The sequence below is a fragment of the Entelurus aequoreus genome, linkage group LG14 (assembly GCF_033978785.1).
Source record: "Entelurus aequoreus isolate RoL-2023_Sb linkage group LG14, RoL_Eaeq_v1.1, whole genome shotgun sequence".
In the NCBI taxonomy this organism is placed as follows: domain Eukaryota; kingdom Metazoa; phylum Chordata; class Actinopteri; order Syngnathiformes; family Syngnathidae; genus Entelurus; species Entelurus aequoreus.
This window is the reverse complement of record NC_084744.1, coordinates 44,369,385-44,387,866: the sequence shown is the minus strand read 5'-3', so window position 1 is coordinate 44,387,866 and position 18,482 is coordinate 44,369,385. Positions and strand designations below refer to the sequence as shown.

At 39.5% G+C, this 18,482-nt stretch overlaps 1 protein-coding gene across 4 annotated transcripts in view; it reads left to right on the top strand.

Annotated features, from left to right (window-relative positions):
• LOC133664931 (plakophilin-4-like) overlaps nt 1-18,482 on the top strand; it is a 246,263-nt gene that overhangs the window by 140,203 nt on the left and 87,578 nt on the right. For all 4 annotated transcript variants that reach the window (XM_062069971.1, XM_062069969.1, XM_062069972.1 and 1 more), the window contains exons 5-7: nt 5,000-5,131; nt 5,436-5,620; nt 13,204-13,762. In XM_062069971.1, the coding sequence (XP_061925955.1) occupies nt 5,000-5,131; nt 5,436-5,620; nt 13,204-13,762 (876 nt within the window). The remainder of the gene's footprint in view (nt 1-4,999; nt 5,132-5,435; nt 5,621-13,203; nt 13,763-18,482) is intronic.

Below are 18,482 nucleotides of genomic sequence, written 5' to 3'. Positions count from 1 at the left end.
GGGGCTTCATAGCTTACAGAAGTCGTGCTAAAAACATTTTGATAGATTTTTGAGCGCCGTGTGTAATGTTCTATATTATCAATGGAACATTTAACGTTTTGGTGTTGTTTACTGCCGTCATATTGCTGTCTACACGTATCTCTTATGTATGACTGCCATCTACTGGTCACACTTATCATTTACACCATGTACCAAATAAAATTGCTTCGAGGTCAGTAAGCACAACCAGAATTACGCCGTACATTAGGTGCACCGGGTTCTAAGGCGCACTGTCGATTTTTGAGAAAATGAAAGGATTTTAAGTGCGCCTTATAGTCCGGAAAATACGGTATTTGACACTCATTTGACAAATATATTTAAATGTATTGCAGATTGATCTGCACTGAAAGACAAAGACATGCAGCAGGAATGATTAATCCATCTAGACTAAGACTTAGACTTAGACTTCCTTTTTATTGTCATTCAAATTTGAACTTTACAGTACAGATAAGAACAAAATTTCGTTGCATTACTCGATCTAACGTACAATGGTCACAATGCTCTAAAACTGCGAAAGGCTTGCACTGCAACAAAGCTTTCAACACATTTTTAGGCTTGAATAAATCAGTAAATCAAGGTTTTTAAATAATGTGGCAAAGTGAAGCTCCTCTAAGAGAATTTAATACAGCCTACTTCCATAAAAAATGATTCCTGGAGCATATTTTGTGGTGTTTTCTACTCACTTTCAGAATAAAATACTTATTTCTATCTTAAAATTCTTGCTAATTTCTAGAACTGCCTACTTTAATTTAAAATGTCTTACCAAGTAAAACTATCTGTCCATGCAGCTAATTTATTTCAATAATTTTTAGTGTTTTTGTTTTTTTTCTAAAATGTGGTCTTTTTATCTTAGCTCTTTTTTTGGAGTGTATTTTCCTATTTCACTGGAATGCGGACAAATAAAATACACAAAATTTTGCGAAATACTGACAGGTATAATTGTATCTAAATTATCACAAAACTTTGTGTTACATTGAGTTCCCAGCGTGTTTCTTTGATGTATTGTAATCCACAGAAAGATATTGTCTTGACCCGAGATTTGCAAAGCGAACTGTTTTACAACCTTTTCTTTGAACTGTTTGTAATCAAAGGCGATGTTTGTTTTACGACCCCCGTCCCTTAGAAACAGCTGTTGCCATGTAATCAGGGAAAGTCCAAATAAAAGAGGAGGCGTACAATCTTTCATCAGGAGCGTGGTGAGACTGTCCAAAGAGTACAGTCCAGACGTCTCTCCTCAATTGAGCCAAATTTAATTCTGTCTCTGTTTAATTCCTTGCTTCTTGTCTTGTTTAATAGATGTCATCAGTGTTTGAACCTGACAGTTTCACATTTTGGAGTCATTTATTGTTGCGCACCAAGCTATCCATCCGCTGACAAATGCATTTTTTTTTTTTTGTAAGGCTCATTAACTGTGTGCATGTGCCAATAACTGCATGTGTGTGTTCACCGAATAAAGAACAGTGTTCTGTCGTTGGGAAATTTTTTTTTATTTTTTAAATGCAATTATCTTTAGTAATATGTGTAAGCTTAAAATAATTAACAGCCTCTGGCGTTTTCTTTTCCGTACCTCCTGTGACTCCAGTTTGGCATGTACCTGAGGGGTTTGTTTAAAAGTCATTTAGTTCGCCCCATGAAAACCAAGAGAGCTAATTTATTACCAATACATTTCACGGCTTTTTGATTGCACAAAATACCGATTCTGTATTGGTCATTCATCTTTTTTTTTTATCTTTTGCGGCACGTACGCACTGGGAATGTTATTACATTCACTTCCTGGAGTGTGGATAAGTGAGCACAATTGCTGCGATGCTTTGTATTGATTTGTCATAGTGGGTGTGGATGATGAATGACCATCAAGTGTGCTAACGTACTACGTCCAATCCATGTGAGCCTCACTCTGAATATGTGCTGCAGGGCATAATGACCCATGTTTATCTGCAAGGCTTTTTGGCCTGGTGATGCGCTGGATTCAGCCCGCACTTTGGGAAGGGCGTTGCTTTGGAAACGAGCCTCTCGCCACTGGAAATGTCAATGTCGACTGAGCGAAAAATAACCACCTGCGAGGAAAGCTTTTGTCTAACGTCGTCATCTTCGCTTCGACAACAGGCCACTTTTCGGATGTCATTCTTCTAGCTATTGATAGTTCTCGCCAGAAGATGCTGATATTTCATATAAAAATACTACAGTAGTGAAATATTATAATAAATGGGTTGCACTTGTATAGCGCTTTTCTACCTTCAAGGTACTCAAAGCGCTTTGACACTATTTCCACATTTACCCATTCACACACACTGGTTAGCTGCCATGCAAGGCGCTAACCAGCAGCCATCAGAGGCAAAGGGTGAAGTTTCTTGCCCAAGGACACAACGGACGTGACTAGGAAGGTAGAAGGTGGGAATTGAACCCCAGTAACCAGCAACACTCCGATTGCTGGCACAGCCACTCTACCAACTTCGCCACGTCCATATTGATTTTAAATAGTAATAAATATGTTTGCCACAAAAAACTATTTTGTGGATGTCGTTGTGGCTTGTGCAGCCCTTTGAGACACTCGTGATTTAGGGCTATATAAGTAAACATTGATTGATTGATTGATAATTTTAACAATTACCGTATTTTTCAGGCTATAAGGCGCCCTTAAGAGCCTTTCGTTTTCTCAAAAATCGACGGTGCGCCTTATAATCCGGTGCGCCTAATGTACCAAATAATTCTGGTTGTGCTTACCGACCTCGAAGCAATTTTATTTGGTACGTGGTGTAATGATAAGTTTGACCAGTGGATGGCAGTCACACATAAGCGATACGTGTGGACCGCAGGATGACGCTTACAAACAACACCACAACTTTAAGTGTTCCATTGGAAATAAACATTACACACGGCACTCAAAAATCGGTCAAAATGTTTTAGTACGACTTTGAAGCCGCACCGCTTGATGGATTGTCGGCACATAACAGCTTCCGTAGTCAGGGATACAAGTATTACTATGGTGTGTGTATAAGGACCGCAAAATGGCACCCATTAGCAGACATATCTGGCGTTTTGTTTCGCAATATTATGCAAAACCAACTTTTCTTACCTTCTGGTACCTGCTGATGTGTACTTGAGATCTGCATAAGTCCTGAAAATTTGCGCACGTCCGCCACTGTAGTCCGTGTCGATTCCGTAGTCGATGATCTTCTTCTTTTTCTCTATCTTCTTGTTATGGGACATTCATCATCCGCTGTTGGCATTTCTAATATAAAGTAGTGTAAAGTTCTTACTTATATCTGTCAGTAAAGCGCTAAAACATACCGGTGTAGTGAGTTGACATTATTCACCCAAGAAACTTTAGTTATTAGAGAGTTCCGGTCGGACGGTTTTTCACGGGACACATTTGTCAGGTTCAAACACTGATGACATCTATTAAATAGACGAGAAGAAAGGAATCATGCAGAGACAGAGTTCAATTTGGCTCAATTGAGGAGAGACGTTTTTTGGGCTGTACTCTGGTTACAGATTCAAACTATGCTCTAAAGTCCAGCCCACGTGCTTCCTCTATTTATTTGGGAAGTCCCTGGTTACATCACTGAAGCTGTCGCTGAGGGAAGGGGGTAATCTCGACAGCTCCAGTTAGACACTATATATGACTATTAATGAAATGCAAATATGTTGATACTCGTGATATCGCCCTATCTCTGCTCTATCTGCGTCACGGCACTCGATGTTCGGCCTTGGCAGTCAGCAGGCCGATTCTGGAAACAAAAAAACTGATATGAGACTGGCTTTGCACATATAGAAAAATAACTTCAGCACAATTGATAATAACTATAGCAACGGCCCTTAAGCATAAGAGTTGTGTGATAATATATACATAATTATTCTAACAACATTTCACGCAAATAAAGTCAGTTTCTTACAAGTTCCATTATCACTGCAGGACGAGGAATAACTAAACATGCTTCACTACACACCGTAGGAGGATACGATAGCTAACCGCTAACAGCAAGCTAGCACCCTGAATGTAAACAAATGCCATGGGTGGATCTACACCTGACATCCACTGTAATGATACCAAGTACAGGAGCGTATCTAGTCGATACTACTATGATTACATCAATATTTTTTATCATCACAAAATCTTTTTTTCTTTAAAAAAAAATCATATTATGTTTATAAACTCAGGAAATATGTCTCTGGACACATGAGGACTTTGAATATGATCCTGTAACTACTTGGTATTGTATCGATACCTACATTTGTGGTATCATCCAAAACTAATGTAAAGTATCAAACAACAGAAGAATAAGTGATTATTACATTTTAACAGAAGTGTAGATAGAACATGTTAAAAGAGAAAGTAAGCAGATATTAACAGTAAATGAACAAGTAGATTAATCATTCATTTTTACAGTTTGTCCCTCATAATTTTGACAAAATAGAATGATAAATGACACAATATGTTACTGCATACGTCAGCAGACTAATTAAGAGCCTTTCTGTGTTTACTTACTACTAAAAGACAAGTTTTCTTGTATGTTCATTATTTTATTTAAGGACTACCTTGCAATAACAAACATATATTTAATGTACCCTAAGATTTTTGTGTTAAAATAAAGCAGATAATGCCATTTTTTGTGGTCCCCTTTATTTAGGAAAGTACCGAAAAGTATCGAAAATACATTTTGGTACCGGTACTGGTACTAAAATATTGTACACTAATCGCCACTAATGCTGGCTGTTCTTATAAAGAGTGCAATTACGGACTCTTAGAGTGGCCTTTAATTGAGTTACTGTAATTGGAGAAGCTGTTGCATCCAATAAAAGGCATGGAGCAGTAAAATACATACCCTGGGCTGATTATGAATCAAATGATGCAGAAATCATTGTCTGCCATATTTCACTTTAAAGTTCCCGTATGCTCAGTGGCTGATGCTTTAAGTCTGAAGTCTAACAAATTATCCTGGCTGTTTTTCTTCCCCAGATGCTCCCACCTCAGGGGACCACAAGTCACGGATGACTGACAGCTCGCAGTCTCCTAGCTACCGCATCAGGATGGAGTCAGAGCAGGTGTCTCAGTACTCCCCGGAGCAGTCCACCCACCATGAACGTGAGGGTCTGTTATTGCCCTCTATCTGTCTTCTGCAGTTGGCTTTCCTCAAAGACACTTTTTTTTACTGGCCTCCGGGTCTCCTTTCCTACTACTTTATAGCATACGACACTAAATGTTATTTTAATTCATACAGAAAGTCTCTATACTGACAAACACGATCATTTCATGGAGCATATTAGAAATGACTGCTTATAAGTGATGCACTATAGACCTTTTTCCTCAGCAATGCTCTACAGGTAAACATCATGACTATTTATGAAAGCCTTCACAACGTCCTTTCTACTTTTACTCCCTTCGCCATCCGCAGGGAATTCGCGTAGCTCGAATCTGATGAATTCGTATTCAGACAGCGGCTACCAGGATGCCCCCGGTGGCTACAACGCGAGCCAGAATGTGGTGAAATCTGACCTGAGGATGCAGCATTCCTTTCCTGGTGCAGCCACGAGCACGCCAATGAGGAGTACCAGGGCAGAGGGGCAGACGTTATCCCAGGTACGTTTGCGTCCATGCTGTCAGAAACCACATCCACGCAGCATTAAAAATGTCTGTTGCGGATATGAACTACTACTACTAAAAACAATAATACAGTAAAGCCATATAATTACAAGAAAAATGTCCAAATATGCTGAGAATCATCATTTTACAAGAAAACATTTCAATAGTTCATGAACAATAACAATGCAATAGTTATGCATGGTTGTCAGGTTCAAACACTGATGACATCTATTAAACAAGACAAGAAGCAAGGAATTAAACAGGGACAGAATTAAATTTGGCTCAATTGAGGAGAGACGTCTGGACTGTACTCTTTGGACAGTCTCACCACCCTCTGACGAAATTTTGTTCGCTTCCTCTTTTATTTGGACTTTCCCTGATTACATGGCAACAGCTGTTTCTAAGGGACAGGGGCCGTAAACAGCCATCGCCTTTGATTACAAACAGTTCAAAGAAAAGGTCCCTGGAGCTTGGGCCGGTCCTGCTTCCTCTCCACTTTTTAGATCTCGGGTCAAGACAAAATCTTTCTGTGGATTACAATACATCAAAGAAACAGAACACCTTCATGTTGCTTCCCATCCTACACAGTGGAGTTTTACAAGCCTTTTGCTTGGTAGGATCAAAGACAGCTTTTGTCTTCTCGCGGGGAACTCATGACAACACAAAGTTTTGTAATAACTTAGATACAATTATTCTGACAATAGTGAAATAAAAACATATATTCATCATCATAATAATCTTAATTAGTATGAAATCGGAATTTATACGTAGAATTACTAATCTGAAGCCAAAATATTCTGATAATAAATTTGACCAAATACAAAAATCTATGGGAATGCATCCATCCATCTTCTTCCGCTTATCCGAGGTTGGGTCGCGGGGGCAGCAGCCTAAGCAGGGAAGCCCAGACTTCCCTCTCCCCAGCCACTTCGTCCAGCTCCTCCCGGGGGATCCCGAGGCGTTCCCAGGCCAGCCGGGAGAGATAGTCTTCCCAACGTGTCCTGGGTCTTCCCCGTGGCCTCCTACCGGTCGTACGTGCCCGAAACAGCTCCCTAGGGAGGCGTTCGGGTGGCATCCTGACCAGATGCCCGAACCACCTCATCTGGCTCCTCTCCATGTGGAGGATGTTTTAACATATCAAGAGTATTTCAAAAAGATACCATTTCAATAGTTATATATATTGTAAACTAATTAGATACAAATTATATGTCATCGTTATAATTACAATAAATACCGTATTTTTCCGACTTTAAGGCGCATAAATCCTTTCACTTTCTCAAAAATCGACAGTGCGCCTTATAACCCGGTGCGCCTAATGTACGGAATAATTCTGGTTGTGCTTACCGATCTCAAAGCTATTTTATTTGGTACATGGTGTAATGATAAGTTAAAGTTAAAAGTTAAAGTTAAAGTACCAATGATTGTCACACATACACTCGGTGTGGCGAAATTATTCTCTACATTTGACCCATCACCCTTGATCACCCCCTAGGAGGTGAGGGGAGCAGTTAGCAGCAGCGGTGGCCGCGCCCGGGAATCCTTTTTGGTGATTTAACCCCCAATTCCAACCCTTGGTGCTGAGTGCCAAGCAGGGAGGTAAAACGTTAAATGTTCCATTGAGAATATAGAACATTACACATGGCGCTGAAAAGTCTGTCAAAATGTTTTAGTACGAGTTTGGTAAGCTATGAAGCCACACCGCTTGATGGATTCAATCAATCAATCAATGTTTATTTATATAGCCCTAAATCACAAGTGTCTCAAAGGGCTGTACAAGCCACAACAACATCCTCGGTACAGAGGATTGGTGTAGCATTACGGGTACTGCAGTCAGACGAACTGTGCTTCAACATACGAGTACTGTATTATTATGATGTGTGTATAAGGACCCCAAAATGGCACCCATTAGCAGACATATTATCTGGTGTTTTGTTTCACAATATTATGCACCTTCTGGTGCCTGCTGATCTGTATTTGTATTTCTGTATAGGTCCTGAAAATTTGCGCGCATCCACTTTTGTAGTCCGTGGCGACAACACAGTCGATAAGCTTCTTCTTTTTCTCTATCTTCTTCTTATGGGACATTCATCCTCCGCTGTTGCTATTTCTAATATAAATTAGTGTAAAGTTCGTACTTATATCTGTCAGTAAACTCGCCATGAAAGCGCTAAAACATACCGGTGTAGTGAGTTGTTTTTTTTAAAAGAAAGATTTTTAAGCCTTTTTTAAAAGCATCCACAGTCTGTGGTGCCCTCAGGTGGTCAGGGAGGACGTTCCACAGACTGGGAGCCGCGTAGAAAGCCCGGTCTCCCATTGTTCGTAGCTTTGTCCTCGGAGGTTAGCCTCTCCGGAGCGGAGGTGTCGGGTGGAGGATTTGGGGGTGAGTAGTTCTTTGAGGTAGAAGGGGCATTTCCATGGAGGCACTGGTGGGTTAGTAGGGAGACTTTGTATTCAAACCTGAGTGGAACAGGAAGCCAGTGAAGGGATTTGAGAATTGGTGTGATATGATTGTATTTCCGCACTATATGTGAAGTCTTTTCTCATACCAATCACACACTTCACAATAATAGCGCAACGCTTCACATCCAGTCTAACCGACAACAACAAAAAAGTCTTACCATACGATCATGCTTTGTCAAATATGTTTTGTAATGTTATTCTGTGATATTTCTACCTAAATACATGTTTTCTGGCAGATTGAAATAAAGTCCATTGTAATGGCAGAGACGATATGAAGGAGGTAGACTGTCTTTGAACAGGTCAGCCTTGTATTTATGTTCACAAATAGTAATGTCCAACTAAATAGGCAGAAACGCGACATACAAACACACAAACACATACTGGTTATCATTTGTAATGGGGACCAAGTTTTTGATCATCACCTGTGGGGACCACCCTTTCTATAGGTTGTGGAGGCATACATTTTTTTTGGTAAAAGCTCATACACGTCTTTAAATCTCTGGATTGATGAAGTAATGTGCTGATCATTCTTACTGGGGACCCTGGGGAAAAAAGAGTTAATATGGTTCATGGGGACCAAATTTAAATAATTTTGCATAATTCACACAAATTTGTACATGACTATTGAGGACCATTTAAAAAAAAAAGAAAAAAGTTCAAATTAAATATGACAAGATGCAAATGTGCAAATGTCTCACACTCAAACTAACCAGTAAACATGTTTTATGGGCCAAAGCTTAAAAATCACTTAAGCATCTTCAGAATGGATCTGACTATCATTTAAAAAGGTTTCCCTTTAGGGGACCTGTTTTTTTGTCCCCATACCGTCAGAGGTCCTCTAAAGGTGACTGTGTAAACAGAGCGATGTCCCCATTAAGTAAGCATTGCCAGAACACACACACACACACACCACGGCTCCTCAAACACTTTCTTGTCTCGTGGCTCCCTCCTTCAAAACCGCAATAAAAGTACACCTCCAGGCAACTTCAACCCTAAACTAACACCCTCCCCGGATTGTTAATAATCAAATGTAAATAATCAAATGTAGATACTTTTTCTTATTCTTATGCTCTCTGATCTCTATCTCTATGTCCACTACTTGCTGTACATATCCTACCAAGTAAGACCTACACTGTTTCAATGTCCATTACTCTGTTCTCAATTGTTGATGACTGAAGTGATGATAACAACCAAACCTAACCCCCAACCTCCACATCCCACACCCCGGATTGTAAGTAATGTAAATAATTCAATGTATATACCCTGATGATTATCTTTTGTGATGACTGTATTATGATGATAGTATATATCTGATAGTATATATCTGTGTCATGAATCAATTTAAGTGGACCCCGACTTAAACAAGTTGAAAAACTTATTCGGGTGTTACCATTTAGTGGTCAATTGTACGGAATATGTACTTCACTGTGCAATCTACTAATACAAGTCTCAATCCATCAATCAAAAGACTAGATCTAATACTACAGCCATGCCTGAAACTGCCCTCTGCAGCCCACATCGGGTAATTACAGTTCACTACACAATATTCCCATGGCTACAGTATATTCTTTGGTAACCTGTTCTCATTGATAGTCCGCAATTACAGAATGTTTACCAGACTGAATATGACATTTTTTTAAATAAATAGAGAAGGTTGGTTAAAACATTGTCATGCAGAGATATGAATACCATTAACTTGTACAACATGTAATGTACAGAATATCAGAAACATATATTCAGGTATATATATGACATTTTACTATACCATACATCTTTAACAAGCAAACCATGATCGTAACAATCCACATTTCGTGTTAACAATGCTTGAAACTGGTATATAAACATAGTGTTGCTCCTCTTCTTAATGCAAGTGCTCCTACAGCAGGAATACAAATTCATTATTTCTACAAAATCTGGCAATTGTTTTTATTGTCTTTAGAAACGTGTTTATGTCCTTATTGTGTTAAGCTGTTTAAAAAAGCACAATGTTTAAAAAAACATTTAATTTAAGCAAAAATAATTGTCCAGTCATTGCAATATCAACTTCAAAATTGTCTCTCTATGGTACACTTAATAATGCTAAAAAATTATTTTTATCGAAGATTATCGTGATTCATTTTGAGTGACAAAACTGTGATTAATCGTGATTAAATATTGTAATCGTTTGACAGCCCTAGTCTTAACCTAAATGTGTTTGGTACCTTCAACAGAATGATACTGAAAAGTAGCAAGGTGTGCATAACTTATTCAGTTTTTAACAATAAAAACTGTATTGCTGGGTTGAATTCCCATAGCAGGGGTCCCCAAACCCTCAGCAGGGGCCAGGCTAACAAAAAACATTCATGAAGTTTGGTTCTTTTATGAATTTATTATGGGTCTACTGAAAATGTGAGCAAATCTGCTGGGTCAAAAGTATACATACAGCAATGTTAATATTTGGTTACATGTCCCTTGGCAAGTTTCACTGCAAAAAGGCGCTTTTGGTAGCCATCCACAAGCTTCTGGTTGAATTTTTGACCACTCCTCTTGACAAAATTGGTGCAGTTCAGCTAAATGTGTTGGTTTTCTGACATGGACTTGTTTCTTCAGCATTGTCCACACGTTTAAGTCAGGACTTTGGGAAGGCCATTCTAAAATCTTAATTTTAGCCGGATTTAGCCATTCCTTTACCACTTTTGAGTTTGAGTTTGAGTTTGAGTTTATTTCGAACATGCAAGCATACAACATGATACATCACAATTTCCAGTTTCTCTTTTCAACATGTTCGACGTGTGTTTGGGGTCATTGTCCTGTTGGAACACCCAAATGCGCCCAAGACCCAACCTCCGGGCTTATAATTTTAGGTTGTCCTGAAGAATTTGGAGGTAATCCTCCTTTTTCATTGTCCCATTTACTCTCTGTAAAGCACCAGTTCCATTGGCAGCAAAACAGAACCAGAGCATAATACTACCACTACCATGCTTGACGGTAGTAATGGTGTTCCTGGGATTAGGATTGGGGGCGGCATAGCGTGGTGGGTAGAGCGGCCGTGCCAGAAACCTGAGGGTTGCAGGTTCGCTCCCCGCCTTTTACCATCCAAATCGCTGCCGTTGTGTCCTTGGGCAGGACACTTCACCCTTGCCCCCAGTGCCGCTCACACTGGTGAATGAATGATGAATGATATAGGTGGTGGTCGGAGGGGCCGTAGGCGCAGACTGGCAGCCACACTTCCGTCAGTCTACCCCAGGGCAGCTGTGGCTACGAAAGTAGCTTACCACCACCAGGTGTGAATGAATGATGGGTTCTCACTTCTCTGTGAAGTGCTTTGAGTGTCTAGAAAAGCGCTATATAAATGTAATCCATTATTATTATTATTAAAGCCTCACCTTTTCTCCTCCAAACATATTGCTGGGTATTGTGGCCAAACAGCTCAATTTGTGTTACATCACCAAATATTAACATTGCTGTATGTATACTTCTGACCCAGCAGATTTGGTCACATTTTCAGTAGACCCATAATAAATTCATAAAAGAACCAAACTTCATGAATGTTTTTTGTGACCAACAAGTATGTGCTCCAATCACTCTATCACAAAAAAAACAAGAGTTGTAGAAATTATTGGAAACTCAAGACAGCCATGACATTATGTTATAAATGGGTTATACTTGTATAGCGCTTTTCTACCTTCAAGGTACTCAAAGCGCTTTGACAGTATTTCCACATTTACCCATTCACACACACATTCACACACTGATGGCGGGAGCTGCCATGCAAGGCGCTAACCACCACCCATCAGAGGCAAAGGGTGAAGTGTCTTGCCCAAGGACACAACGGACGTGACTAGGAAGGTAGAAGGTGGGAATTGAACCCCAGTAACCAGCAACACTCTGATTGCTGGCACAGCCACTCTACCAACTTCGCCACACCGTCCCAAGTCTTTACAAGTGTATGTAAACTTTTGACCACGACTAAAGCACCGTTTGGCAGCAAAACAGGCCCAGAGCATAATACTACCACCACCATGCTTGACGGTAGACATGGTGTTCCTGGGATTAAAGGCCTCACTTTTTCTCCTCCAAACATATTGCTCGGTATTGTGGCCAAGCAGCTACATTTTTGTTACATTTGACCACAGAACATTCCTCCAGAAGGTCTTATCTTTGTCCATGTGATGTCAATTAAGGTAGAATTAAGGTTTTAGAATGGCCTTCGCAAAGTCCTGACTTAAACGTGTGGACAATGCTGAAGAAACAAGTCCATGTCAGAAAACCAACACATTTAGCTGAACTGCACCAATTTTGTCAAGAGGAGTGGTCAAAAATTCAAGCAGAAGCTTGTGGATGGCTACCAAAAGCGCCTTATTGCAGTGAAACTTGCCAAGGGACATGTAAGCAAATATTAACATTGCTGTATGTATACTTTTGACCCAGCAGATTTGGTCACATTTTCAGTAGACCCATAATAAATTCATAAAAGAACCAAACTTCATGAATGTTTTTTGTGACCAACAAGTATGTGCTCTAATCACTCTATCACAAAAAAATAAGAGTTGGAAACTCAAGACAGCCATGACATTATGTTTTTTACAAGTGCATGTAAACTTTTGACCACAACTGTACCACCATGCTTGACGGTATGCATGCATGGTGTTCCTGGGATTAAAGGCCTCGCTTTTTCTCCTCCAAACATATTGCTGGGTGTTGTGGCCAAACAGCTCCAATTTTGTTTCATCTGACCACAGAACTTTCCTCCAGAAGGTCTTATCTTTGTCCATGTCCTTTACAACAAGTGTATGTAAACTTTTGACCATGACTATACCACCATGCTTGACAGTAAGCATGGTGTTCCTGGGATTAAAGGCCTCACCTTTTCTCCTCCAAACATATTGCTGGGTATTGTGGCCAAACAGCTCCATTTTTGTTTCATCTGACCACAGAACTTTCCTCCAGAAGGTCTTATCTTTGTCCATGTTCTTTACAACAAGTGTATGTGAACTTTTGACAAAGATTGTATATATTTTTGGCCGCTGGCAGGCCGTAGTTTGGGGACCCCTGCTGTATAGACTTGAAATTGGTTGTTGGTTTCTTTGATTGAGCATGTAAGAGCATTTTTGATGTTGTTGTTGTTGTTGTTGCTGCAGGACCCAGCTGCGAGTGCAGCAGTGCCTGGCCGTGCGATGCGGAGAGTAAGCTCAGTGCCTTCTCGCTCTCACTCTCCAGCTCACGTCAGCGGCATCTCCCCCTCCCGCGGCTCCCTGCGTGCCTCAGCTGGCAGTGCCTACGCCTCTCCTATTACCACTGAACCCAAACCCCTCTCCTGCATCTTCTCCACCACCTTACCCGCCGCCGCTCAGCGTACAAGCGCAGGCGGGGGTGGCTCACCTCTCTCCACCCAAAAAAACTCCCCTGCCGCTCTGCGGCGCGTCGGTTCGGCAAACTCCCGAGCGGGCAGCACCTGCCGTACGACCTCGCCCTACCAGGCCTCCGTGGCGTCGTCGTCAGGCCGCATGGGCTCGCCTCTGTCGCTGGCAGACAACTCGAAGCAGCCCAATCACTCGTCTCCTGTCAGAGCAAGTATGGTCGCCGTTCCCCAGCACTACAGCTCCACCCTGCCCCGCTCCATCATCCACAACACTGACCCCTATAGGACGCAGATGTACGACCTTTACGAGAGGAGTACGCGACCAGACAGCCTAGCAGGTACTTCAACGCAAACCCGCAACACATTCATGCTACACTTTTTGAGGAAGAAAACTGGGGATAAAACAGGAGAAAAGTACATGATATTCTGTGTTTTCTTCGCTGCCATTGGCAAAGTTGCCATCGAGTCACCATGTGTCATCGTGGTGTGTATGCAGTAGAACAGGGGTGTCAAAGTCACTGAGTAATCGAATCGTAGCCCTTGAATCGTAATGGAATCATGCGGTGCCCCAAGATTCCCACCCTGGCTAAACATCAATTAATTTTGCCTTTTAAAAAAAAAAAAAAATTATTAATCAATCCAACAAAACAATACACAACTAGAGATGTCCGATAAATGCTTTTAAATGTAATATCGGAAATTATCGGTATCGTTTTTTATTTTTTATTTTATTTATTTTTATTAAATCAACATAAAAAACACAAGATACACTTACAATTTGTGCACCAACCCAAAAAACCCCCCTCCCCCATTTACACTCATTCACACAAAAGGGTTGTTTCTCTCTGTTATTAATATTCTGGTTCCTACATTATATATCAATATAAATCAATACAGTCTGCAAGGGATACAGTCCGTAAGCACACATGATTGTGCGTGCTGCTGGTCCACTAATAGTACTAACCTTTAACAGTTAATTGTACTCATTTTCATTAATTACTATTTTCTATGTAACTGTTTTTATATTGTTTTACTTTCTTTTTTATTCAAGAAAATGTTTTGTAATTTATTTATTTTATTTTATTTTATTAATTTATAAAAAAAGGACCTTATCTTCACCATACCTGGTTTTCCAAATTAGGCATATAATGTGTTAATTCCACGACTGTATATATCGGTATCGGTTGATGTCGGTATCGGTAATTAAGAGTTGGACAATATCGGAATATCGGATATCGGCAAAAAGCCATTATCGGACATCCCTATACACAACAATACCATAATAATGCAATTCCAATTCCAAAATCAAACCCGACCCAGCAACATTCAGGATAGCAATCAACAGAGCAATTGAGAGGACACACAAACATGACACAAAACGATCTAAAAGCAGTCAAGCAAAAATTAGTATTATCAACAACAGTATCAATATTAGTAACAATTTCAACATAGCAGTGATTAAAAATCCCTCATTGACATTATCATTACAGACATTTATAAAAAAATAAAACATTTAAAAAAAAAAAAGAGCTTACACTTTCATCGCATCTCATAAACTTGACAACACACTGTGTCCAATATTTTCCACAACGATGAAATAAGTCATATTTTTGGTTCATTTAATAGTTAAAGTTAATTTAAATAATGGATCCCATATTCCAATATATGACGCATTATTATCTATACCAGGGGTGCCCATTACGTCGATGGCGAGCTACCGGTCGATCGCGGAGGTTGTGTCAGTCGATCTCCAACTAGGCATTGAAAAAATAGTCCTAAAAATTAGCGATCAGAAATCTTCACTATGACGTCTCTTTCGTCGATTGATTGACATTCACGGCACCCGAGGGTCTTGTGAAATGACGCTGGCTGCTGCGAGCTCAGTGTGAAGGAAAAAAAAGACCGTCAGGGAGGCGAGAAACCGTTTTTATTTCAACCATACCTCCCGTCAAAAGCCTAAAGACTGACCACATAGTTCCTGTCTTCACAATAAAAGCGCTGCTCTATCCTGCCTGCGCTAACAAAATAAGAGTCTCAGAAAGCTGGCACGCACAAGCCCGCAAGCCACGGAGTTTGCCGCCAATGTATTTCTTGTAAAGTGTATAAAAAGGAGTATGGAAGCTGGACAAATAAGATGGCAAAAAGCAACCACTTTCATGTGGTATTAGACAGAAAGGAGGACTTTTTTTCTCCTCCATTAAAATAATTTGGACGTTATCATCACTACTGTCTGATTCCAATCAATGAAAGTCATCAGAATCAGGTAATACACCAACTTATATTCTTGTCTTTAGGAAAGAAAGGAATCTATATGTGTTAAACATGCTTGTATTCCATCCATCCATTTTTCTACCGCTTGTCCCTCTTGGGGTCGCGGGGGGTGTTGGAGCCTATCTCAGCTGCATTCGGGCGTATTATTTAAGTTAATGTACCAATGATTGTCACGCACACTCTAAGTGTGGTGAAATTATTCTCTGCATTCTCTGCGTCACCCTTGATCACCCCCTGGGAGGTGAGGGGAGCAGTGAGCAGCAGCGGTGGCCACGCCCGGGAATCATTTTTGATGAACAGTGCAATGAACCCAGAATGTGAGCAGTAAGGCAGTGGACGGTGTGGTCAGTGGTTGTGCTGGACCGCGAGAGTCGCCTGCAAATCACATTTACGGAGAAAAACCTGAACCGGAGACCTTGCATGTTTTTATTATTGTACTGGCTTGACGGAATACAGAGTAGGAAGCCACGAAGACGTTCATTTTAATAGTTTAGTTAAACATCCAATGAAGAGCCTCAAAAAATGAAGACTTATTCAAATTACTGAATGGTCGCAGTAAAAGGATGAAGTATCAATACTCAATATTCTCAGGGCATTAGACAGCTCTAGTTATCTAGTTACCTTTCACATAATTCGATCCAGTACCTAGAAATTGATACTGGTACTAATTTTTGGTACTTCTGTGTGTGTGCATGTTTTAATAAATGTTAATTTATTTAATAATGAAATCTAAATTAATTAACATATAACAGTGAGCTGATAATAACGGCGCTGTCCATTTTTCATATCTCGATTTCTTATTACATTTCTGAGTCTTATTTGCAAGTATTATATAGTAGACTTCATATGCAGTTGCAGTTCCAAGACGTTAAACGGCAGTAGTGTATAGTTTTAAAATTTTCAAGGAATCAATAAAGTACTATCTATCTATCTATCTATCTATCTATCTATCTATCTATCTATCTATCTATCTATCTATCTATCTATCTATCTATCTATCTATCTATCTATCTATCTATCTATCTATCTAGTCAGGAAGTAGTCTTTGCCAATAAGCAGAATCTAGTCTTATGTTGCGCCTTAAAAGTGTTCATACTGTTAGTATTGTCCTTACTACTTTTTATTATTACTATTATTTAGTGATGTCCGATAATGGCTTTTTGCCGATATCCGATATGCCGATATTGTCCAACTCTTTAATTACCGATACCGATATCAACCGATACCGTTATCAACCGATATATACAGTCGTGGAATTAACACATTATTATGCCTAATTTGGACAACCAGGTATGGTGAAGATAAGGTACTTTTAAAAAAAATGAATCAAATAAAATAAGATAAATAAATTAAAAACATTTTCTTGAATAAAAAAGAAAGTAAAACAATATAAAAACAGTTACATAGAAACTAGTAATTAATGAAAATTTGTAAAATTAACTGTTAAAGGTTAGTATTATTAGTGGACCAGCAGCACGCACAATCATGTGTGCTTACGGACTGTATCCCTTGCAGACTGTATTGATATATATTGATATATAATGTAGGAACCAGAATATTAATAACAGAAAGAAACAACCCTTTTGTGTGAATGAGTGTAAATGGGGGAGGGAGGTTTTTTGGGTTGGTGCACTAATTGTAAGTGTATCTTGTGTTTTATATGTGGATTTAATTTTAAAAAAAAAAAAACGATACTGATAATAAAAAAAACGATACCGATAATTTCCGATATTACATTTTAACGCATTTATCGGACATCTCTACTATCATACTTGCCAACCCTCCCGTTTTTAGCGGGAGAATCCCGTTATTCAGCGCCTCTCCCGACAACCTCCCGGCAGAGATTTTCTCCCGACAAACTCCCGGTATTCAGCCGGAGCTGGAGGCCACGCCCCCTCCAGCTCAATGCGGACCTGAGACTGAGTGGGGACAGCCTATTCTCACGTCCGCTTTACCACAATATAAATACGCTTGCAAGTTCCAAAACGAATGGAAACAAGAATTTCAGTTCATCCAGGACAGTTCGAAGGGGAAGGTGTATGTTGCCTGTAAATATGTAGAACAGACTTCTCCATTGAACACGGTGGCCGAAATGATTTCTCAGTCATGAACAGAGAAGTTAAACAGGACAATACTGCCATCTAATGGATAGATAATTCAAGTATTTCTTTTATGTAAATAAAATAAATATATATATGTAGCTAGAATTCACTGAAAGTCAAGTATTTCATACATATATATATATACACATATATATATATATATATATATATATATATATATATATAAATATATATATATATATATATATATATATATATATATATATATATATATATATATATATATATATATATATATATATATATATATATATATATATATATATATATATATATATATATATCCGCCATCCTAGTCACTGCCGTTGTGTCCTTGGGAAAGACACTTTACCCACATGCTCCCAGTGTCACCCACACTGGTTTAAATGTAACTTAGATATTGGGTTTCACTATGTAAAGCGCTTTGAGTCACTAGAGAAAAGCGCTATATAAATATAATTCACTTCACTTCACTTCACTTGTGCAATCATGTTCACACATCTGAAAACAGTTTAGCTCGTTACAAAAGCTACAAAACTGACCTTCCTTTGAGCAGATTGAGTTTCTGGAGCATCACATTTGTGGGGTCAATTAAACGCTCAAAATGGCCAGAAAAAGAGAACTTTCATCTGAAACTCGACAGTCTATTCTTGTTCTTAGAGATGAAGGCTATCCTGCCTTCCTT